This window comes from Rutidosis leptorrhynchoides, chromosome 9, assembly GCF_046630445.1.
Source record: "Rutidosis leptorrhynchoides isolate AG116_Rl617_1_P2 chromosome 9, CSIRO_AGI_Rlap_v1, whole genome shotgun sequence".
Taxonomy (NCBI): domain Eukaryota; kingdom Viridiplantae; phylum Streptophyta; class Magnoliopsida; order Asterales; family Asteraceae; genus Rutidosis; species Rutidosis leptorrhynchoides.
Window position 1 is genome coordinate 222,732,641 of NC_092341.1, and position 26,773 is coordinate 222,759,413.

General features: G+C 33.4%; 1 protein-coding gene across 1 annotated transcript; it reads right to left on the bottom strand.

Moving 5' to 3' along the window:
- Positions 1-1,608: 1,608 nt before the first annotated feature.
- On the bottom strand, positions 1,609-4,976 carry LOC139868539 (replication factor A protein 1-like). Its single transcript, XM_071856875.1, has 10 exons — positions 4,800-4,976; positions 4,186-4,459; positions 4,015-4,102; positions 3,277-3,392; positions 3,100-3,187; positions 2,921-3,014; positions 2,641-2,807; positions 2,414-2,534; positions 2,039-2,343; positions 1,609-1,693 (listed from the first exon to the last, which is right to left on the bottom strand). The coding sequence occupies exons 1-10, from the start codon at positions 4,974-4,976 to the stop codon at positions 1,609-1,611; spliced, it is 1,515 nt and encodes a 504-aa protein (XP_071712976.1).
- Positions 4,977-26,773: the final 21,797 nt, after the last annotated feature.

Sequence of the window (26,773 nt, forward strand, 5' to 3'; positions counted from 1 at the left end):
CAAAGTAAGCAAAGGTTAATTTAGTAAACTATATAAACATAAACATAAACATAAACATGAAAACAACAAATGACCTACCTTTGGGAATACTGTTGGAAGATGATGCAATATCAGTTGTAGCCATATAAAAGCAATGTTTTTTGGGTTGGGTCTAACTTTTTTTGGTCAGGCTAAAGTATATAGGTTGATGAAGGAGAGGAGGGTCTTATAAAGTGTATGTATTCAGACAATGGGCCTTAGAGGTGTGGGAGCTTTTAATGGAACAACAACTCTTTGTATTTCCAAACAATTGATTAGCATAAGGGTTACTATAACTTACAAAAAGGTGAAAGGATCCTATAATTAATTAGCATAATTAGTAGTCTTTGTTAAAAGAAGTTGAAAAACCTGTGTGTATGTAGACATATATATATACAAACATACATACATACATATATATATATATATATATATATATATATATATATATATATATATATATATATATATATATATATATATATATATATATATATATGTATATATACATACATACATACATACATACATACATATATATATATATATATATATATATATATATATATATATATATAGATACACATAAATATACACACAGATATGTACAGATGTATGCAAATATATATATGTATATATATAAACATATATGGCTGTATACACATATATCTATACATCTATATGTATGTATATATATATATATATATATATAGATATATAGATATATATATATATATATATATATACTAAACAGTTATATATACATTTACATACATAAATATAGAACTATGAATATGTATCTGTATGTAGGTATATATATGTATACACACAGATATCTTCAAATATCTGGGGCTTAAAGGGCCACTAAGATAGGTATGTTCAGGTATACAAAGTTCCAGGGAGGAGAGCTGGGTCTAGGAAGATAACACCAAAAAGAAAGGGTGGGCTAAAAGTAATCCACATTCTAAGTAGCTGCAGGCTTTGAATCAGAAAACATGAATGCCATCGAAAAGTAGGCAGGCATCTAACAACGTTACGAACGTATACAGCAACAAAGGTAGGCATAAAGTGTTTGCATGTTGCAAAATGGCAGTTTGCGATAATAGGTTCGAACGTATCTATAAAAGTAAGTGCAGATGGGTTGGTTAGCAGTAATTAACTACTAATAATGCAGGGTAAAATAGACACCCTGATCATAAGGCCTCCTGCCACAGTATAAATGGTGACTCTTTAGCAAATGTTGCATCATGACTAACGGTTCATAGTGGCCGACAATTTAGCACTCTAATATAGATTTATCTATCAACCAATGTCAGCTTTTTTAGTTGGAGGCAAAAAGTGCACCTTAGACCATTGTTGTTGGTTACAACAGCCCAATATAGGGAAAATGGATTGTGGAGCTAAAGAGTGGAGCAAATGCTATATATAGCAATGGAAATTACATTTAGAAACCGCACATTATGTTTATTAAAGTTGCATCATAAACACACAAAAAAAAGTACTCCAAACAAACCATGTTCAAAACTTCCAATGACATAAAGGAAAGGGCTCAATAGGTGAGCTATTTATTGACAAATCAAGCGAAACCTACTATTCAGAGCACACAGACTCCTTCTCAGGCTGGCTATCTTCATCAGCAGGGTCTTCATCCTCCGAGTCGGTCGTGACAACAAACCTAACCAACAGTATAAAAGGTAGATGTAAGAGTTGATACAGAAGTGTAACGAAGAGCACAGGGTATGTGTAGGGTTGTTTGTGCATTAATCGATGATCATACAGACATACAAATACAAACATATAGACATATATACATACATATATACATATGTGTATATATACATGTATATATATATACACACATACATGAATACAGGAATTCATATATACATGTATAGGGATATATATATGTATATATTTATATATATACATATATATATATATATTTATATACGTGGCTCTGTGTGTGTATGTGTTGGTGGCAGATATACAAACCGGAGGACGGGGAGAAGAGGACACTTACTTGCGCCGATTGGAACGCTCCAAATCCTTTGCTGGTGTAGGGACCTCTATGGCCCTCTTTGGTGCTTTGGGCGTTGAAAATGCGGGAGCAACTACCGAGGATGACGTTGACCCTGGTAGTGCAGGCCTTTTCATGTCAGTTGGGGAGGGCTGCTCTGTGGGAACCAGCTCGTCCACATAAACCTTAATACAATTGAAACTCTCGTACGGGCCCTGATCATAGTACGATGCCGTCTTCAACAGGACCAATTGTGTGGTCCCTAGCAGGTTTGCAAGTGCATTCGGAAGCACAGTGTTACATGTTTCCTGAAGATTATACGTATTGTTAGACAGGTGACAGTGGCCAAACAAAGTGAATGTAAATGTCGTTTATTACCTCATCGACTTCAGCTAGTAGAGCCTTCGCAGTGCTCTTGGTCAACGTCTCGGTAGTGTCGTCGAAGAGCACGATAACCGTTTTCGCCGTCTCATCTCTAACGTCACATATAACGCGGAACCTGTTGATTAGCAGTTGGTATAAAATTAATCAGGATGACAACCGAGGTTTTGAAGGAAGAACCTCTTGTAAATAATGTCCAGTGTGGCGGAAAAGGTGACAAATACCTGGTGATTGGTTCAGGAACATTAGCCTGGCACGATTCACACCAGTGGTGTCCAGATCTCCTTTCGAGACCCTTTCTTGCTTGACAAACACTGCAAGTATTGTAGTACCAAAAGTTTTTCATCCGGATGTTGACAATTTCAACCTTACATTTGAATGCGTCCCCTGTCTAAACGTGTATCAAATAAATGTGATTTAGGCGAGCTGACTACATTAAATGGGAGTAGTGGGTGAAAACAAAGTTTTAGCAATACTCACGATGTTCTTCTTGCCCTTGCGTACCATATCTAGAAGCTCACGAAGTGTCCCCTCAGTTGGCGGCGGCAACTGCCACCCTGGAGCAGAAGGTTGAACAATCACGGGGGTTTCAATGGCACTGCAAGGATAGTCGAGCTGTAAGTTAAGACGGGTGGTAATAGACAACATATAAACAAAGTTGGTGATGTAATTGTAAGTAATACCTTACTCTCTGCTTGAATTCACTGAGTGCTGGTATTTGGAGGTCGTCTATAAGAAGTGTGGCGGACGTGCTTGAGAGAGTTATCGCATCTACGAATGAATGGGAGCTAAATTTAGTACAGCATATTATAAATCTTACAAAGATGAGGTTGGTGATGGCCAAAACCTACTATTGTAACCCTGTTTGACGGTAACCGAGCTCAAGAGAATGTAGTAGGATGCAAGTGCGGAGGGCTGCCTCTCCAGGAAGGCGGGCCCCAAACTGCCCCAAAGTGTAGTTCGGATCGCTTTACCCCTGCATATAAATAAATATCAGCCAACTCTTATCCTAGTAGGTGCATGGTGTGATTTGGTCGGTGAACAACAATTATATCACGATTGACAGCGATAGGATTTGAGTGTATCAAAGATTGCCTAGGGAAAATCTAAACCTATTTTTCCTATTTTATTTCTGTGAACCTAAACGTTGCGTTAGATTCTTAATCATGTACCTGTTACTAAGCATTTACACATTTAAATTGGTGATCAGTTATTCGACGATTAGCAAGTCGATTTATGTAACGTAATATACGCTTTCAAATGCCACAATGTAGGTAGACTGTGAGAAAGTAGTTTTTTTACCTCATGGCCTTGTCGCTAAGACGGCAGGTTAAATACTAAAATTAAAAAGTGGTTGGTTTTTTTTTTGGGTGGGAAATAGCAATTGTATTAATTGAAACGGTCTTTAGCATAGCAGCAAAGTTATGAAGCGGAGACGAATGAAACTAAGACATTGCAAAAACTTGGTCCATTCAGAAGGCAAACAATCGAAAGCTAAAACTAACAACTTTAAAGAAACGGAATATGGGCTGAAACATGGAATTGTGGCCTGGTACAGTAGTTGAGATTCGGTGTCAAAAGAAAAAGTGTGAGCTTACCTCTCGTTAGCCAGATCAAATTCAAGAGTGTTGGATCCTGCTTTATGCGGATCGGGTGCACCAATGTTCACAGCATAGCCAACTACATCTAAAAGATAATGATAGATGAGGAGTACATTAATTGGGAAAAATGTAATGTATTAAAAAGGGAAAGAGTGTTGAAATTTATACCGACAACAAATTTGCCCATTGTAGGCTCCAAGTCCTCGAGTTCAATACAATTGAAGGGATGGCGCGTAAAGCCCGTGGTGTCAGAAGTTGACTGTCTCCTGAGGAAAGTGGAGCCGGTGAGCTCGATCATGAGGCTGTTGTCCTTCATGATACGATATTCAGTTCGGTTGGCGATGACATCAAAGCCATGCAGCAAGTAAACAACACCGTCCTTTAGTCGGGCAATGAAGTGATGTGCAACATTGCTTTTGGCAGTCAACTGAATGATGTTGCCCTGCATGACCAAACAAAACACTTACATAATCCATAGATTCAGTAAGAAAATGGGGGGGCGTCGCTGAACACAGGTATATAATTTGTATAACCAGAGTACCATGAAGTTCCCCAATTTTAAAAAATTCCCAATACATCACACTAACCCTCTACAATGGCTATTATAGGGGACTCAGGTACCCAACTTAATGTGCAAGGAGGCGAAGTTACAGAAACAATTAACCATAACAATCCTAGGCAATAGGGAAAAGACTCGGTGCATGAGGGAAAAATACAGTTAACACTTAACAAATATAGTCATAATCGGATTTAAGAAATCAATGGCCCATATCTATACATACCTTTTCGTCTGAGGCAATAAAATCCGTGCTCAAATATCTCCCGTAAACCGTATGTGTGTCCCAACTTCTGCAGATCATCAGCTTGACCTGCGATTGTTTTCCTATTTCCAACTCATTGAGGAAGGCGTATGCGTTTGTGTTAACCTCAGATGCAACCTTAGCTTTACCAGATGCCATTGCAATAGAAATTGAATTATTAGTTATTAATATGCATAACAATAAAGCAGGCAATTGAAATTTTTACACACAAAGAATTGTACCGTATAGGGGAGGTGAACCACATTCTGAATTTAGATGCAATTGAAACCGAAGGCTACAAAGCGATTCGTTTGGTTACATGCAGAAGTAACAGACAATTGCAATTGAACCAATTGGGATAGAAATCAATGAACATAATGAAATTGAAGTTAATGCAAGGGGTAATGGAAGGATCGACAGAGGGGAAGAAGAGAAGGGAGGCGGTTTGTTTTAATCGCATTGAAATTATTTTTTTTTTTTTTGACCAAACCTAGGAAGAAACATAGTTAAATGAAAGCATTTGGGCCGGCGGTTTTTTTTTAAACTTTTTTTAATAATTAAGATAATTAAGAATTGAAGAAACCTAATAAATAATATAATAATTTGTTTTATTTTGAGGGGAAAATTATTTTTTTGAGGTAAATACCTACATTTATATGGAGCTCATTTATTGACTAAGGAGTCAATATTTATATATGTATAGATAGTAAATAATAACAAATAACAAATATAATGATAATGATAATGATAATGATAATGATATAAATTATAGACAAAATTGCTCATTTCATCCCTGTATTTTACATTTTTTGCCCGTTTCATCCCTGTGTTTTATTTTCTGCAATTTCCATCCTTAAAAGCATTTTAAAGTTTCAATTTCATCCCTCACCCTAACGAAGGTTAACTGAGTCCGTTAAAACTATTCACATGAACTATCCACGTAATCTTGAACTAATTTATTGATTAATGGGTCAGCTTACTTAGGTCACTTCACAACAGGTCCAACTGATTTAGATTTGCAAGTATCTAAAAAATAACTGGTCATATGATCAGAAACAGTGTTTGTAGGTCTGATATGTACCGTACGACGAACGAAAAGAAACTAATAAAACAAAGAAAAGAGAGAAGTCACATGATCTGAAACAGTGTTTGTTACAAGCTCCTGAGTATTTGTTCTAAAAGACAGGTAAATGCGTGATGGTTGGTTATTGACTTGAAAGTGGATGAAGCTTATTGACTACAAAATCCACCGATGCATATCTTTGTTCATGTTTAAATCCCAAAAAATGAATCAGCCTTCCACATGTCTTTTTATCTTATAATTACAAATTATAAATATAAATAGGAATTATGCAGGAGAGTTAGGGATATATCCTCAAATGAATACAAATTAAACGCTACGATTGACAAGATCAAAATGGCAGTGAGCATATATTTGTAGTTTCTTTGGAGAGATCAAATACAAAGTTTTCCTCAAAATATCTTATATCTTTATTCCTTATATTTTTAAAATTATACATCACCATTTTTCATTGGGTAGTGATATATCCAAATGCATTTTTGATAAATCCAACTATAAGTACCTAAATACCCTTAAATGATAACTACACAGGTTTTGATGTTAAACTTTATTTGAGGGTACTTTGGGAAGAAAGCACCAAATATATGTGGATCTATCAAAATTGAATTTGGATATATCACCTCCCTTTTTCATTATTCAACATTGGATCCATTCAAGAACTTCATGTTCAAAATTCTTGAACGGACCAAGGTCAACCTACCTCTTTCCACAAGTACTAAAAAAGACGTGCTTTTGACCCAATACCCGAAATGCCCATCTTACCACCATTAATGACTACAGCTATGAGAATATATTTAACTCAATACGAATTACTACCAAATGAAATGTTGCAATTTTCATGAGAAATTATACCAAGGACATCAAGACGTGGTTGTTGAAATTTTCTTAAAGCAGATGATATAGTAACTAGCTTTAGCGAGAGAAAATACCTGAATATAATGCTTTTGTTTTTATTAGTCGAAGATTACGCGGATAGTCCCTATGTATCTTTATTTTTGTAGTTTGATTAGTAGATAATTACGTGGAAAGTCCCTGTGAATAGTTTTAACGAACTCAGCTAACCTTCGTTAGGGTAAAGGATGAAATTGGGACTTTAAATTGCTTTTAAGGATGAAAAATGCAGAAAATAAAATACGGGAATGAAACGGGAAAAAAGCAAAAAATAAAGGGACTAAATAGGCAATTTTGTCTAAATTATATTATATTTAAAATGATATTTCCACTAATAAAATTGATATATACACTCATATGCACTTTGGGTGTGTTTGGCGCGTAGCTTATTGGAGCTTATGGAAGTTTATGAGAGCTTGAACTTATGATTTTAATAAGCTCCAAGTCATGAGCTTCGTTTGGTAGACAAAATAAATAGAGCTTATGAAAATCATAAGCTCTGAAAAAATAAGCTACTTGTAGTAACTTATGAAAAAAAGTAGAGCTTATGAACTGAAAAATAAGCTCTAGCTAGTTTACCAAACATTTATAAAAAATAATAAACTCCAGCTACCAGCTTTAAAAATAAGCTCCAGCTCCAGCTCATAAGCTCCAGCTCCAGCTATAAGCTCCGGCTCCAGCTACTTTCGTCCAAACACACCCTTTGTATTTATACTAGACTTAATTACCTGAGTCATCCCTAAAGTTTATTCTTTTTTTCAACCTGGGCCCTAAAGTTTATTTTTTTCATGCTTGCCCTTAATGTTCTGATTTGGTTTCAAATATGTCCCCAATCCTAACATTTATTAAGTCATATCCGTTAAGTCTTTATCATGTGATTACCAACCAGGGATAAAAAAGTCTTTTTGCATTTTGGTTTTATATATATATATATATATATATATATATATATATATATATATATATATATATATATATATATATACACACGTGATACCTAGCATTTAAAGCATAAATCTAAGCTGCAGTCTTCAATCTCAACGTAAACCCTAGTTCATGACATGATACATGTATGCATTCTTTTGTAAAGTTTGGTCATAACCTGATAAATGTATGCATATTGACCTACAAGTACTTTGTCCTGCAAGTACATTGACCCGATACATACATGTATTGGTTATAACCTAATACATGACCTGATACATTTATGCATATTGACCCGCAATTATTTTGTATTGGTCATAACCTAATACATGTATCATTCTTTGACAAATTTTGTGGAGTAAAAGATGTGGCCTAATACATGTATGCTATTGACCAGCAAGTACTTCATAAAATAACCAATTTTTATAGCTGCAAGATGTATTGTTTTGACAAATTCTAATAGCTGCAGTATGCACTGTTTTGACCAATTTTGTGCAGTCAAAATTTACCAAATGCGAGTGTGCTATTTGACCTGCAGTACTTCAAAAATATATTGGCCTACGAGTACTACAAAATAGCTTCAAAATAACATCAAAATAACAAACCTATCATGCTCATTAGGTACAAAGTCACTGGCTAGAAAACGGGTCGGTTTGGTCGGGTTGGGTCGAGACTCAAATGGGTTCTGGTCAAAACGGGTTATGGGTCGAACGGGTCTCAAAATTTAAACGCGTCAGTTCCAAACGGTTTGGGTCGAGACCTATTTATTTCTATAAAAAACTTTCTTAAAAAAATTAGTTTTAAAAAAAAAATATTTTATTAATTTCACAGTACATAACTCGATATTGAGTTGTAATCTATATATAGAAAAGAGTATTAGCATAGCTATTGGTAAACAATGAAACTAATGTAGTTAACAAACAATTATTAACAGCATCATGAGTATTAGCAACTAACAGATGCAGTAAACAAATCAAAACTGGGTGTAACAAAATCAATGAAACACTTGCATAAAAAACAATTTTAATAAAATCAATGAAACAGTAAACAAATAAAAAAAAAGCTAACAAATGCAGTAAGCAAATCAATAAAACAGTTGTAATCGATATTTTGATAAGAATCTTAAAATGAGACAGTGTAATCGATATATTTCTAACAAGTGTAATCGAAACAGTTGCATTCAACAAATTATTAAAAAAAAAAAATCAATGAAATCTTACAATATAGTTTATCCAAAGTAGGTGTATTGAAGTTTGCATACTCAGATAGTGTACGTCAGAACATCCATGGGTTGATCCATATTAGATTGAAACTAGTAGGGTTTGTTTGGTAGGGAAGGTTATACGTGAATATGATTTGAAAGAGTCTGTATGATCGATGATAATTAACAGACGTGTGAAATAGCAGTTAGGCGACAATAGGGTTTTAGTCTTTATTATTATTATTATTATTATTATTATTATTATTATTATTATTATTATTATTATTATTATTATTATTATTATTATTATTATTATTATTATTATTATTATTATGATTATGATTATTTAACGTTCAATGACCAAATTGCCCTCCTATGATTCAAACTAACAATTATTACTTAACGCCAGTTAGTTCTAGGGATGGAATTGAAATCAAATCGGAACATTAAGGGTAAGCATGAAAAAGAAAAACTTTAGGGCCCAGGGTGAACAAAAAGGATTAACATTAGGGAAGATCCAGGTAATTAAGTCTTTATACTATACATAATAGTATAATACATACAAGTTTTACGGCTCTAGTTATTGAGTCGACAGTAAGCGTCGATTTATTGGCGACTTGATTGACTCTTAGAGCCTAAATTAAATTTCAGACAGGGTTTAAAGCTCATGGAAATCTTATTTTACCATTTTCATGACGTCTCAATTTTATTTATTTATTATTTTTTTCCTATTTATTGGCCAGAGGTCCATTCGGAAGCAATCTCTCTATCCGTCGAATAGAGAGAGGGATGACTTTCTCTACTTTTGAGAGTGTTTTCACTCTGGGTGGAAAAATGACTTGTCTTTATTCTCGGATAGGGGAAGGATTGTCTACATCTCACCTCCCTCATATACCACTTATGTGGTATTGAGTTTTGTTGTTGTTGTTGTTGTTGTTGTTGTTGTTGTTGTTGTATAATACATACAAGTTACAAGTTAAGCATGATCATGAGTAGATTTATCAATTCTATGAGTGAAAAATCATCACTCTTTATTTGCTCCCTCTGCTAATATTTATTATCTATATAATTGTTTTGAGAAAATATACTAATACTAGTTTGAAAACATGATTTAATATAGAACAGTTGAATTGAATATTTTCTTAAAGCAAATACATATAATTCACATATTCACATGTACATACGAAGTTAAATTGAATGTATTAGTTCATCGTGCAAATTAAAATGATATAAAAATGAAATTTTAGATAATCTACACGATTAATATTAAATTAGTGAAATGATCCGTGGAACTACGGAGTTGTTTAAACGAAACAGTTTAATGATATGTTTTAGGTATTAAGTGAATATAAATGCTGAAGTCATTTAGTTTAATGACCTGTGGGACCACAAATTTTGACTAAGAAACTTGTCGTTGTTAACTTAGTCAGAATAAATGAACTACATTAATTCTCTCACAATCTTCTTCACAATTACTATCTTCTTGTCATAAATGGTACTTATTTAACATTAAAAGAGGGACTCAGAAAACCTGGTTCAACCTCGCGAAATACCTTCATTTTAAATAGTCACAATATGATTTGACGTATATTATCGATTTTCATATTCTTGTTGTTTAACAAACATATAATAATAAAACATTCAAGGTATGATAAAATTCATCATCAAACAACACATAAAAGAAAATAATTCTTTGAAAAAAATCATTAACAATGACATGAAAGTTTGTACCTGCTTTTTGGAAACAAAAGGTTATATGATAATATGATAGAGATTGAGAAAAAGAGTTTTAAAGGTTTGTACAGATTGAGAAAATGAGTTATGAAATATATGGTGGAGATTGATAATGCTAAAAACGAACATATATTTCATAGCATTATTCCTCAAGAAAGACAAGCTTTTAGTTGCAATTGTTCTATTTACAAGTGATATTCGTTTAAATAATAAAAGGTGAAGACAAAAGACAGATTCGACGAATTGAAGACGCAAACGACCAAAAAGCTCAAAAGTACAAAAGACAATCAAAAAGGTTCCAATTATTGATAAGAAACGTCTCGAAATCACAAGAGTACAAGATTCAAAACGCAAAGTACAAGATATTAAATTGTACGCGAGGACGTTCGAAAATCCGGAACCGGGACCAGAGTCAACTCTTAACGCTCGACGCAACGGACTAAAAATTACAAGTTAACTATGTATATAAATATAATATAATATATAATTAATTATATTAATTATATATATATTATATATATATATTAAAAACCGTCGGCAGAGAAAACTCCAAGGACTGAGCTGTAATTTCTATCTCCGCGACTCGCGGAGTTTGAAGGGGATTTTGCCGCGAGTCGCGGAGCCCCAAAAATCAACTCTGGCTATAAAGCCAACCGAATTCTGATCAAAATATCATCATCTTTTTCTTCCTCTTCATACGTAAAATTTATATTTATATTTATAATTTATATTTTAATTTTAATTATAATTCTAATAATAAGGGTATGTTAGCGAATGTTGTAAGGGTGTAAGTCGAAATTCTGTCCGTGTAACGCTACGCTATTTTTAATCATTGTAAGTTATGTTCAACCTTTTTATATTAATGTCTCGTAGCTAAGTTATTATTATGCTTATTTAAAACGAAGTAATCATGATGTTGGGCTAATTACTAAAATTGGGTAATTGGGCTTTGTACCATAATTGGGGTTTGGACAAAAGAACGACACTTGTGGAAATTAGACTATGGGCTATTAATGGGCTTTATATTTGTTTAACTAAATGAAAGTTTGTTAATGTTAATATAAAGATTTACAATTGGGCGTCCCTATAGATTACCATATACACTCGATCGGACACGATGGGCGGGGTATTTATATGTACGAATAATCGTTCATTTAACCGGACACGGGAATGGATTAATAGCCACTAGAATAATTAAAACAGGGGTGAAATTACATTCAAGGGTAATTGGTGTAATTGTTAACAAAGTAGTAAAACCTTGGTTTACACGCAGTCGATAACCTGGTGTATTCATTAAACAAAGTATTAAAACCTTGTTACAATTCAAATCCCCAATTAGTTGGAATATTTAACTTCAGGTATAATAATAATTTGATGAGGACACTCGCAATTTATATTTATGACTGATGGACTGTTATGGACAAAAACCAGACGGACATATTGAATAATCCAGGACAAAGGACAATTAACCCATGGGCATAAAACTAAAATCAACACGTCAAACATCATGATTACGGAAGTTTAAATAAGCATAATTCTTTTATTTCATATTTAATTTCCTTTATTTTATATTTAATTGCACTTCTAATTATCGCATTTTTATTTATTGTTATTTAATCATACTTTTAATTATCGTACTTTTTAATTATCGCAATTTTATTTTATCGCATTTTTATTATTCGCAATTTCATTATCGTTATTTACTTTACACTTTAATTTAAGTCTTGTATTTATTTTATACTTTACATTAGGTTTTAACTGCGACTAAAATCTTAAAATCGACAAACCGGTCATTAAACGGTAAAAACCCCCCTTTATAATAATAATATTACTTATATATATATTTGTATTTTTATAAAAGTAAACTAATATAGCGTTGAGCTTTGTTTAAAGATTTCCCTATGGAACGAACCGGACTTACTAAAAACTACACTACTGTACGATTAGGTACACTGCCTATAAGTGTTGTAGCAAGGTTTAAGTATATCCATTCTATAAATAAATAAATATCTTGTGTAAAATTGTATCGTATTTAATAGTTTTTTCTAGTAAAATATAAACTATTTTATATACACCTGGCTGCACATCAAGTATTTTTGGCGCCGCTGCCGGGGAACTATCTTAAAAGCCGGAAGCGCAACGCTAATATATAAAAAAAAAAAAAGAAAAAAAAAAAGATTTTTATCTACTTTTATTAAAATTCGTTTTTGTAAAAATACGTGTTAATTATTGAAAAATATAAAAAGAAAAACAAAAATATAAGCATTTTTAAGATTTTGTTAAATATTTAAGTTTTATTAGTTTCTTTATCTTTATTTTAGTCTATAATAATATAAATTTTATTAAACATCTTTCATTTATATAAAAATTAAAAACAGAAAATAAAATAAAAAAATAAATAAAGAAAAACGCGTAAAAAATTGAAAGCTGTCAACTGAATTTCTGAACCCCGCGACTCGCGGGGTTTTCTTCATTAATCACCGCAACTCGCGGAGCTTCTCTGACACGCGCACAGGAAGCCCTAATCGAGCATTAATTACGGTAATTATTTATTATTATTATTTAAACCTTATTATTATTATTATTATTATTATTAGTTTTAGTTTTATTTTTACTTTTTATTTAATTTATGTATTTTGTTTAATTAGTTTTATTAAAATTGTAAAATTAATAGTTTTATAAAATAAAAATAATATTTTTATAAAAATTGTACTTTTTACAACTTTTTGTATATTTTTATATTTTGTACCTTTTTAATCGTTGTAGCGTAATATTTGTATTTTTAGCTCATATTTAATTTTAAACTTAGTTTTTGCTTTAGTTATTTTTACTCCTAAATTTTTAGGCTTTGCCGTAGAATTCCTTAAGTGCTTTTTCTTTAGACTAAGATTTAGGTGCTTTAGAATTTTGCGACGCCTTTTTAAGTTTTAGTTTCTTTTTAAGTTATTTCCATTTGGGATTTAGTTTTTCCTGTAAGCTTTAATATTTTTAGACCTTTTACTATGTATCAATTATCATTCCAATTAGTAATTTCAATTTGCGATTATAATTTTAAGTTAGTTGTAGTAATAAGGTTAGGTTAGTCAAGTATTTTTAAGTTTTTATAAGTTTCTTTTATTTTTCCGTCACCTTTTATTTTTCAACCATTTTTTTTTTCGACCTTTTGCGACGAACTCTTTTTCTTTCTTATTTCTCGCTATTCTAGTTTTTAGGACTTAGAATTTTTTCTACTTCTTATCTAAATTTCTTAAAATTACGAAAATTTATTTTGAGTGGTTAAATTGATAGACATCAAAATTTTCTGGTTCGTAGTAATAGTTGGATTTGTACGTGGACCGGGTTATTGGAGCCAAACAGTCCTCAATTATATTGAGACCAAACGAATCCTGCCCCTCTGCTGCATCTTTTGGCTATTCGAAACGTGGGCAAAATCAGAAAAGTCTATTGATTGGATAACTTATTATAATTTTTCTTTCCTTTTAAAAACTAATAGGATATTCAGTGAATGCACCGAGCAAGACGTTCATCACCTTTTGTACGTTCACCACCTGTAACTAGATCAAGACATCGTTTAACAAATATAACCGCCATTGATTTTTCTTTAGAATCGTCATCCAGTCGACCAAGTACTTCAGTTCAAATTTCCGATAATCCATTTTTTGAACCCGACCTCACAATTGAGAATCCAGAAAATATTCAGGAACGGTTCGTAGATCCTGAACCACTAAACTTTCCTCCGGAACCACCAATCATTCAAACAGAGATTGTTGAGGAACGAACCATTAAATCAGAATCATCTAGTGATACCGATTCAACAAATTCAATTATGGAGAATCTGGAACCTTTAAGTATGGAAGACCGAATGAGAGCTAAACGCACTGGCCAAGGTCACGCAATTACTCATCCAGACATTAATGCGCCAGATTATGAAATCAAAGGACAAATTCTACACATGGTGACTAATCAATGCCAATTTAGTGGTGCGCCGAAGGAAGATCCAAATGAACATCTACGTACCTTTAATAGGATCTGCACACTATTTAAAATCCGAGAAGTGGAGGATGAACAGATATATCTCATGTTATTTCCCTGGACTTTAAAGGGAGAAGCCAAAGATTGGTTGGAATCGTTACCTGAAGGGGCGATCGATACATGGGATGTTTTAATTGACAAATTTCTTAAACAATTCTTTCCTGCATCTAAAGCCGTAAGACTTCAAGCAGAAATTGTTACGTTCACACAGAAACCAAATGAAACTCTATATGAGGCTTGGACGAGATATGGAAAGTTATTAAGAGGATGTCCGCAACATGGTTTAGACACCTGTCAAATAGTACAAATATTCTACCGAGGATGCGACATCACTACAAGAAAAGACATAGATATAGCAGCTGGTGGTTCTATTATGAAGAAAACCGAAACTGATGCTTACAAAATTATTGATAATACTGCTTCCCACTCACATGAGTGGCACCAAGAAAAAGATATCATTAGATCATCTAAAGCAGCTAGAGCTGATTCTAGCCATGACTTAGATTCCATTTCCGCAAAGATAGATGCTTTCGAGAGACGAATGGAAAAGATGACTAAAGATATTCATGCTATACGAATTAGTTGTGAGCAGTGTGGAGGACCACATTTGACAAAAGATTGTCTCAGTATTGAATTAACAATGGAACAAAGAGAGAATATTTCATACATAAACCAAAGGCCTGGAAATAATTATCAGAATAATTATCAACCGCCAAGACCGATTTACAATCAAAACCAGAATTATAACCGAAATATTCCATACAACAACCAACAAGGTCCTAGCAATCAACAAGTATCCAATAATACTTACAATCAGCAAAGACCTAATTTTCAAAACAAACCACCACAACAAACCGATGATAAAAAGCCGAATTTAGAAGATATGATGACGAAGCTAGTTGAAACTCAAACGCAGTTTTTCACATCTCAAAAACAAACAAATGAACAAAATGCTCAAGCATTTAGAAATCAACAAGCTTCTATTCAAAATCTGGAACAAGAAGTGAGTAACCTAGCAAGGTTAATAGGTGAAAGAAAACCGGGAAGTCTACCTAGTGATACAAACGCTAACCCCCGGAATGAAACAGCTAAAGCTATTACCACAAGAAGTGGTACAACACTTAAACCACCTGAAATACCAGTAACTTCTGATGAAACTATTCCTACTCCACAAGAACCACAACCTGATCAAGATAAGGAAAAAGAACCGGTAGTTGAAAAGGTTAATGAAAATAACACAGTTAAGGATAAACCTTATGTTAAACCATACCAACCACCACTTCCTTATCCGAGTAAAATGAAGAAAGAAAAACTTGAAGCCGAGCAATCCAAATTCTTGGATATGTTTAAACAGATAAATGTAAATCTTCCTTTCATTGATGTGATTTCAGGAATGCCAAGATATGCTAAATTCTTGAAAGATCTAATCACAAATAGAAAGAAAATGGAAGAACTCTCGGCTGTTACTATGAATGCTAATTGTTCAGCAGTGCTGTTGAATAAGATACCAGAAAAATTATCTGATCCAGGAAGTTTCACAATTCCATGTTTTCTGGGTAGTCTTAGTTCAATAGAAGCATTAGCAGACTTAGGTGCTAGTATAAATCTAATGCCGTATTCACTATACGCTAAACTAGACCTTGGAGAATTAAAACCAACCAGAATAAGCATACAGCTAGCCGATAGATCAATAAAATATCCTAGAGGGATAATGGAGAATATGCTAGTTAAAGTTGGTACTTTAGTATTTCCAGTAGATTTTGTTGTTTTGGACATGGAAGAAGATTCTCAAGTTCCTCTCATATTAGGAAGACCATTCTTAAACACGGCTAAAGCAATGATAGACGTGTTCGGTAAGAAACTGACCCTAAGTATAGAGGATGAGAGTGTTACCTTTTCAGTTGATAGAGCAATGCAACAACCACAATCTGCAGATGATACATGTTATTATATTCAAACTATAGATGCACATGCAGAATTATTAGAAGAATTTCTAGAATTACAAGGAACAGGAGAATGTTCTTTAGGAGAAGGTAATGAACCAATTGATGAAGCTGAAATGTTAGCTACACTTATAGCTAATGGATATGAACCAACAACAGAAGAAATTCAAATGCTAAAAGAAGAAGACAGATATCGATATAAATCATCGATAGAAGAACCTCTGAAATTAGAGTTAAAGCCACTTCCAAACCATTTGGAATACGCTTATTTACATGGTGAATCTGAATTACCTGTAATAATATCGTCTTCTCTTACTGAAAATGAGAAATCACAACTCATTTCTGTGTTGAAAGCTCATAAACCAGCCATTGCATGGAAGATTCATGATATTAAAGGAATAAGTCCTTCGTATTGCACACATAAAATCCTTATGGAAGAAGGTCATAAAACGTATGTGCAACGTCAACGAAGACTAAATCCTAATATGCAAGATGTAGTTAAGAAAGAGATTATTAAACTGCTAGATGCAGGTTTGATATATCCAATTTCTGATAGTCCATGGGTAAGCCCAGTTCAATGCGTGCCTAAGAAGGGTGGCATGACTGTCATTACAAATGAGAAAAATGAGCTTATTCCTACTAGGACTGTAACAGGATGGCGTGTATGTATTGATTATAGAAAATTAAATGACGCCACCAGAAAAGATCACTTTCCCTTACCTTTCATAGATCAAATGTTGGAAAGACTAGCCGGAAATAGTTACTATTGTTTTCTAGATGGATTTTCCGGATATTTTCAAATTCCAATAGCACCCGAGGACCAAGAGAAAACCACATTCACGTGCCCTTATGGTACTTTTGCTTACAAACGCATGCCATTTGGACTTTGTAACGCCCCTGCAACCTTTCAAAGGTGCATGATGGCGATTTTTCACGACATGATAGAAGAATGCATGGAAGTATTCATGGATGACTTTTCAGTCTTCGGTGATACATTTAAATCATGTCTAGTTAATCTGGAACGAATGCTAATTAGATGCGAAAAATCAAATCTAGTACTTAATTGGGAGAAATGCCATTTCATGGTTAAAGAAGGCATCGTTCTTGGACATAAAATTTCAAAAGAAGGAATTGAAGTGGATAGAGCTAAAGTAGATGTAATTGCTAAACTTCCACATCCCACAAATGTTAGAGGAGTTAGGAGTTTTCTAGGGCATGCCGGTTTTTACCGACGTTTCATAAAAGATTTTTCTAAAATTGCCACTCCTATGAATAAACTCCTAGAAAAGGATGCGCCATTCATCTTTTCAGATGAATGTATCAAATCTTTTAATATTCTTAAAGAAAAACTCACTAATGCACCGATCATGATAACACCAAATTGGAATCTACCATTTGAACTAATGTGCGATGCAAGTGATTTTGCAATGGGAGCCGTTTTAGGACAAAGGATTGAAAAACGATTTCAACCTATATATTATGCTAGTAAGACATTACAAGGAGCACAAACGAACTATACAACTACTGAAAAAGAACTCCTTGCTATTGTCTTTGCTTTTGACAAATTTCGATCATATCTCGTTCTAGCAAAAACGGTGGTCTATACCGACCATTCTGCTCTTAGATACCTATTTTTAAAACAAGATGCTAAACCAAGATTAATCCGTTGGATCTTACTCTTACAAGAGTTTGATATTGAAATCCGAGATAAAAGAGGAGCAGAAAATCTCGCCGCTGATCATCTTTCTCGTCTTGAAAATCCCGAATTAGAAGTTCTAAATGAATCGGCCATACAAGACAACTTTCCTGATGAATATCTATTGAAGATAGATTATAAAGAAATCCCATGGTTTGCAGACTATGCAAACTACTTAGTTTGTGGATTCCTTGAAAAAGGATTATAGTACCAAAGACGAAAGAAATTCTTCAGTGATATAAAACACTATTTCTGGGAAGATCCACATCTGTTTAAAAGTTGTCCCGATGGAATAATACGCCGATGTGTATTTGGAGATGAAGCTAGTAAAATATTAAACCATTGTCACACAGGACCAACAGGAGGGCATTATGGGCCTCAACTAACAGCAAGAAAAGTTTATGAAGCTGGATTCTATTGGCCTACAATTTACAAAGACGCACACCTTCTTTGCAAATCCTGTGATGCATGTCAAAGGGCCGGAAAAATAAGTCAACGTGATGAAATGCCACAAAATGTCATCCAAGTATGTGAAGTATTTGACATTTGGGGTATTGACTTTATGGGTCCATTTCCAAAATCTCATAATAATCTATATATACTCGTAGCCATTGATTATGTATCTAAATGGGCGGAAGCACAAGCTCTCCCAACTAACGATGCACGAGTTGTAGTCAACTTTTTAAAACGTCTTTTTGCAAGGTTTGGAACACCGAAAGCTTTAATAAGTGATCGGGGTACTCATTTCTGTAATAATTAACTTGAGAAAGTTCTTAAAAGATATGGAGTAACTCATAAAATCTCCACCGCATATCATCCACAAACAAGTGGACAAGTTGAAAATACCAACCGAGCTTTAAAACGAATTCTAGAGAAAACCGTAGGATCAAATCCGAAGGAATGGTCCATTAAATTGGATGATGCACTCTGGGCTTTTAGAACAGCCTACAAAACTCCAATTGGAACCACACCTTTTAGACTTGTTTATGGAAAAGCATGTCATCTTCCAGTAGAAATTGAACACAAAGCATTTTGGGCTTTGAAGACATGTAATCTTGATTTACATGAAGCTGGACGTCTACGATTAAGTCAACTAAACGAATTAGAAGAATTAAGACATGAAGCATACGAAAATTCGTTAATCTATAAAGAAAGAACGAAGAAATGGCATGATAAAAGAATCAGAAGTTCAAAAGAATTTAAAGAAGGAGACAGAGTTCTTCTTTTCAATTCACGATTCAAGCTATTTCCTGGAAAATTGAAATCAAGATGGTCTGGACCATTCATAGTCAAAAGAGTTTTCCCATACGGAACGATAGAATTAATAAATTCAAATGGGATTGAATTTAAAGTTAATGGTCACAGAGTTAAACATTACATACATGGTCCAATGGAAGTCGACAACGAAGTTAATCACAATTTCGACACCACAGCTAACTAAGTGTGGGGAGAATCAAGTCTTTAAAGGATAATATGTATTTCCGTTAGAGTTAGATTGTCTGTTTTCGTGTAGTTCTCGAAAATGGAACACGTATGGTCTTTCCCTAGCAGACCCTAAAGAACTAGTCTTCTCCCCCCATTCTGAATTTTTATTTTTTTTTTAGGTTTTTGCAAAATGAAGACTGCCTGTGAACTAAACCATGGTCTAATGCTACACGCTTTAATCACTAAAAGAAATAATGACATACTACCGAGCGAATTAGTATCAGTAATCAGAGAAAGAATGGACGGAGTTAGAAAAGGATCCAGATGCGAAGATAATAAGTTACAATTTGGTAAAGGAAAATCAAAATCCGCAGCGAAAAGAAGAGCGCGACACCTAGAACGATGTCACAAATGCGGAAAATGGTCACATGGAGGTAAATGTTCAAATAATCAAACCTATTCAAATACCGAATTTGTTACTTTATGCAGAGACGGACCGTTCATATGTTTAGAAGAAAAGACACTGAATGCTCGAGGTTACGCCTTTGGAGCCTTGGAGAACCAATTAAACCGACTATCTTATGAATGGAATAGATCATATAACTAAGAAATCTATTTCACAGGTATGTCTGTACAGTTTTTATTTTTATTTTTATTTTTAACCTTTTGATAATAAACGCTAATTTGTTCGCTAAAAAGTATTAAATTGGTATTGAATAAAATTAGGTTTGGCGACCGAAATTATTGATATCATTCAAAAATTTATTACATCACTGCGAAATTTAACGTTTATTCTTAAGGTATAAATATCTTTAATCAATCAACCCAAAATATTTCAAAAATTCGTCATGAGTCAAATTAGGTCTTGGAACCGAAATTACTTTACCGAAAAGAGGGGCGCATATTTTTGATAATATTTGATTGATTAAAGTGGGATAAAAAGACAAAAAGATTTTTAATTTTATTTTTACCATGTTTTTAAAATTAATATTTAAATCTTAAATTAATATTGTAAATTTTGTAAAAACAATATATTTAAAATTGTAAATATTTGAAAAATTAATATAAGTTTGGTATGAATTTATAATATGAATTTTTAAATTAAGTTTGGTGTGAATTTTTAATTTTTAAAATATGAAATTTTAATTTTATGCATTTCAAATTTTAAGTTTGGTGTGAATTTTTAATTATTAATTTTTAATTTTGAATTTCATATTTAAGTTGTGTGAATTTAAAAACAAAAATTTACTTTATCTCATTAAGTTAAGAATATGATTTTTAAAATTCGTCGTAAGTTGAAGACTAGGTCTTTGAACCGAAATTGCTTTACCCGAGGGAGGGACGAGAACTTTTATTATCATTATTTTTAATCTTATTGATTTAAAGTATGTCAAAAACATTGAAAAAACCCAAAAATCTTAGCTTTTAAAACAATCGCTACAAAAAGACAAATTTTAAAATTTTGTCGAGGGACGGACTAGGACATCGATCCGAAACGACCTCATCCTAAATAACAAGGGAAACAAAATTTTAAAATTAATTACTAAATTGTTTTAAGAAGTTAAAGATTATATAAAAAAAAAAAAATAAAAAAAATAAAAAAAAGAGTAAACTCCGCAACTCGCGGAGTTTGAAGTACAAAACCTCCGCGACTCGCGGAGGGATCAAAAATCAGAAAAAAAATATAAAGAACTGCACGATCAGTTCACTCCCACAAACAAAAACAACTCGAAAAATACTGCAAAAACACTGCGAAAAAACCCGAAAAACACCCCCAAAAATCCCAATTTTTAACCGTTAATCACCAAATTTTTTGCTAAAATCATGTTGAGAAGGATGCTATCTAAGAATTACTCAAGAAAAACGGTAAATTTCTACACCTAAACACCATTTAATCCGAATTTTGGTGTTCTTGAGCTATTTATTCCCCAATTTGATTTTGATGCTTTTTAGTGTAATTAGACTTAAATTGTTTATGTATTATGCTTGTATAACCTAGATTGATGCTGTTTAACATGATTAGAAGCCTTAAACTTCAAATTTTGAATAATCTAGGGTTTGTGTTCTTGAGCAATTTGGGGCTTTTTGATATAAACAGGTTATGGCCGATTTTTGTCATGAATTGTTGCTAAATTGAGTAGTGTAACATGTCTAGGTAGTTAAATGATCCAAACTTTGAGCCTAAACATGATTTTGAGAATTAAAGTGGACTTTTTCAAGTCTAAAATTCATGAACTTGATTTTTGAAAGATAATGTCATTTGAGACTAGTTTAATTGCTAGTAATGATTATTTTGACATGTTATTTGAGTTGAATGCTTATGAACTTGGCGAAAATTTTCGTATATGCTTATTTGAAAAAGTGTAGATTTGATAAAAATGTGAAAATAAGCTTAAGTTTGATATAAATTGATAATGTCATTGTAATTATTTTGATTGATGATTTTGCTGACACTAATGCATATTTGGATGCACAAAATTTGTGTTTGATGTGTTTTGCAGAATGAAAGGGGTGAATCTTCATCCCAAGCCCGCAATGCTCCTGCTGAGAATTTGGAACAACAGGAGGTAGATAACTACTACAAGCAGGATGTACCTCATCCAGTCATGACCTTTTTCGATATGCATTTGGAAGAGTTGCACCCGAACCTGAGATTTGACAGACTTTGGATAGATTATCCAAAATATCAACGGGGTTTGCATACTCTTCATTCCAAGGTTGTTGAGGTACCGAGGGTCATAGAATGGGGACCCTTAGAAGCTGTAGAATTGGCCGGGCCAATTAGGGAATTACTGGTACAGAGGTATGGTAATTCTTCTTTTAATGACTGGATATGTTTATTCACCATACGCAGACCTGTATATAAAGTATGGTGTGAAGAGTTGTTATGTAGTATAGAGTTGAATGATCGGGTAGCTAGTTTAACCGATCGTTCTTTTATTAGATTTTTGTTAGGCGGTTCGATGCGACACATGTCTTTACTGGACATGGCTCAGGCTTTACGTATATATACGCCTGAGGAGTTAGCGTCTGCCGATTGTAGAGGATTGATACTAAACGGTAGAAAGATAGATGAGAATTTTGATACACACGATGTGTGGAGTCAAATGACAAGCCATCACCGTTTCAAAGGGGGAAACTACTCTTATTTGGATATAGATAGAGCCGAATTAAGAGTAATACATAGGTTTTTAGCTAATTCGATTACACAAAGGGGTAAAAACAAAGAAAAGGTAAATGAACAAGATTTGTTTTACCATATGTGTATTCGAGACCCACAGAGCGCTGTAAGTATACCATATTGTGTGGGTTATTATTTATCAGCTATGGTTCGGGGGATGCGTCCACATAGCATAATAGGAGGTGGTATTTTTATTACTTTGATTGGTGAATATCTCGGTGTGGATATAAGTCGGTGGGGATTATTACTAGAAGAGCCGGAACCCCGCGATACTATAGGTTTAAATGTATACCATGGTGCGAAAGTTTTGAAGAGGCGAAATAACGCCGCAGTACGATACCATGGTAGACATCCACAGGTGGAGAGAAACCAGCAACAAGGTAATGTAGGAGGGGGGAATGAGATGCAAGAAATGCATAGGTTTATAGCTTCTCAGGAATACGAAAATGCTAGACAGAGAGCATTTGAAGATTGGCAAGTTCATCAGAACCAGATCATAGCTCATTGCCAACATATAGGTAGAAACTATATTCCTACACCGAAACCCGTCTTCCCTCCTTGGTCGATAGAGATGCAGCCACCATATCCTACGTATGACCCTGCCGAAGCATTCTATAGCACTTATGGTTATGCCTGGAACCCCTATTGGTACCAATATCATCCTTAGTATACTTATTTTTTTTATTTTGTAATTTGTAATTATTGATACATTTAATATTTTTGTTAATATTGTAATAATTTTTATAATTATCTAACTTTTATTCTTAGATTTTAATAATTTTTGAATGTGGGGTAATATACCAAACTTCAAAAATATGTATATATGTTTGCAGTTTATCTTATGTACACAACAGGGTAAAACAACGCATTTTCAAAGACTGGCATTAAGTTCAGCAAAAGCAACTAATTTTGACGACAAGATGCAAAATATATGTGAAATAACAACAAGACGGAATGAACAAATGATGTGCACCATTTATCATTCAGCAAACAAACGCCAATATATTTGGAAACTTTGGTAAAAATTTAATCATTTTCACACAAATCACCCTCAATAATTTAAATTGTTACTGATTTCTTGCAAATGAGGGCATTGCAAGATCTTAAGTGTGGGAAGGGGTTAAATTCTTTCGGATTTTAAAATTTTTATATTAAACACTTGGTTACCATTAAAAATACTAGTAAAGCAGTAGTTGTATTAGAATCTAGTGCTCTCTGATAAAAAAGAACAGCCCTAGTCTTATATACTGACTACCCAATTCTAGTAAAATTTTTCAATTAAATGAATTCAAATCATGTTTATACATATTTATGAACGATAAAACTAGGTTTTAACACCGAAATTATTGTTACCTCGGAAAGGACATAAATTGAGAAACAAACTAAAATGTTAAAATTCATTTAAAATGGAATAGAGGACGATAAAAAGAAAAATAAAAAGCCAAGTGTGGGAAAATTTACCAAGTTATTTTAAACATATGTCACATATATCTGTAACAAATAACTGAAAATACTTTTGCTTTGGACTAAACTAAACTGTTTTACCCGATGAAAGAAAAGAAGAGATGGATATACACGATGAATCAATTCCATCATTAAAAGAAAGTAAAGTCTTCCGAAAAAGAAACGCGCTTCTTGATTTAGGTCATGAAGTTGTCGTCCAGACCAGCTGTAGGTTGACGAAAAATCTAGAAAAGTCATCTCTAAAATCAGCAGGAAATCCACGGACCTCAGCATTAAACAGGGTCGCCAAGTGGTCAGATTTATCCTAACCATGAGAAGGATTTATCTCGTACAATGGGGGGGCACCATGCAAATTAGCTGGATAAGACTAATGAATCAGATCCCTAGAAAGGATAATCTCCTTAAAGATTAAAAATCAGCTTTTAAGACTGATATTACTCAATCCTAGAGATTGACCTTAAAGATTGAGAATTACAAACTCATGGAATTCGATGATATCTAAACTCGAGCTTGAACGAGAAAATATTTTGATCAAAATTACAAACCGATTTGTTTTCTGAAAATCCTATTTTCAATGCGTTCATTACCATTGAACGTAAAATCCTAGGAATTCACCTGGAATTCACTAGGTCACCTGAACCAAATCGGGTGTCAACCGTAAGAACGGTGGTTGCATAGCATGGTCAAAGACAGGACCTTGTGCCAGACCGAAAAATTATAAGGGTGAGCTTTACTATTGCTCCTACCAAGGATAGTAATTGCGTCCGACACGTTATAGACCATAATCAAAAGCATGTCACGGGACATTGCCTTAACAGTTGCTTGTTCAACGCTTTCCTTTACAACCGGATGGTAGTTTGCCGAAAGGTAATATACGGAACAAGTAAACTGGACGTGTTGCTTTCCAAATACAAGGTTAGCAAGTGGGTGACACAAAACCGCAAGTTTTGAGCTAAAATTTTCAAATCTGAAACCCACCAAACCCACAAAAATATTTTGCAAACACCGGTAAAGGGTTATTCCGGAAAACTTATCTAGGGTAAAAACTAGATTTCAAAAGATCAAATGTTTTCATAAAGATCCAATTTCCTTAATGGATCTAAATTTTTATAGTCATGTGGGACTGTAAACCATATCGTTACTACCATTGTTTATACCGCCGTATAGAAATCACTGATGTACAAAGTGTGAAGAATAAAGAAGTGATTCTAGTATTTCAAGACAATATTGCTTGAGGACAAGCAACGCTCAAGTGTGGGAATATTTGATAATGCTAAAAACGAACATATATTTCATAGCATTATTCCTCAAGAAAGACAAGCTTTTAGTTGCAATTGTTCTATTTACAAGTGATATTCGTTTAAATAATAAAAGGTGAAGACAAAAGACAGATTCGACGAATTGAAGACGCAAACGACCAAAAAGCTCAAAAGTACAAAAGACAATCAAAAAGGTTCCAATTATTGATAAGAAACGTCTCGAAATCACAAGAGTACAAGATTCAAAACGCAAAGTACAAGATATTAAATTGTACGCGAGGACGTTCGAAAATCCGGAACCGGGACCAGAGTCAACTCTTAACGCTCGACGCAACGGACTAAAAATTACAAGTTAACTATGTATATAAATATAATATAATATATAATTAATTATATTAATTATATATATATTATATATATATATTAAAAACCGTCGGCAGAGAAAACTCCAAGGACTGAGCTGTAATTTCTATCTCCGCGACTCGCGGAGTTTGAAGGGGATTTTGCCGCGAGTCGCGGAGCCCCAAAAATCAACTCTGGCTATAAAGCCAACCGAATTCTGATCAAAATATCATCATCTTTTTCTTCCTCTTCATACGTAAAATTTATATTTATATTTATAATTTATATTTTAATTTTAATTATAATTCTAATAATAAGGGTATGTTAGCGAATGTTGTAAGGGTGTAAGTCGAAATTCTGTCCGTGTAACGCTACGCTATTTTTAATCATTGTAAGTTATGTTCAACCTTTTTATATTAATGTCTCGTAGCTAAGTTATTATTATGCTTATTTAAAACGAAGTAATCATGATGTTGGGCTAATTACTAAAATTGGGTAATTGGGCTTTGTACCATAATTGGGGTTTGGACAAAAGAACGACACTTGTGGAAATTAGACTATGGGCTATTAATGGGCTTTATATTTGTTTAACTAAATGAAAGTTTGTTAATGTTAATATAAAGATTTACAATTGGGCGTCCCTATAAATTACCATATACACTCGATCGAACACGATGGGCGGGGTATTTATATGTACGAATAATCGTTCATTTAACCGGACACGGGAATGGATTAATAGCCACTAGAATAATTAAAACAGGGGTGAAATTACATTCAAGGGTA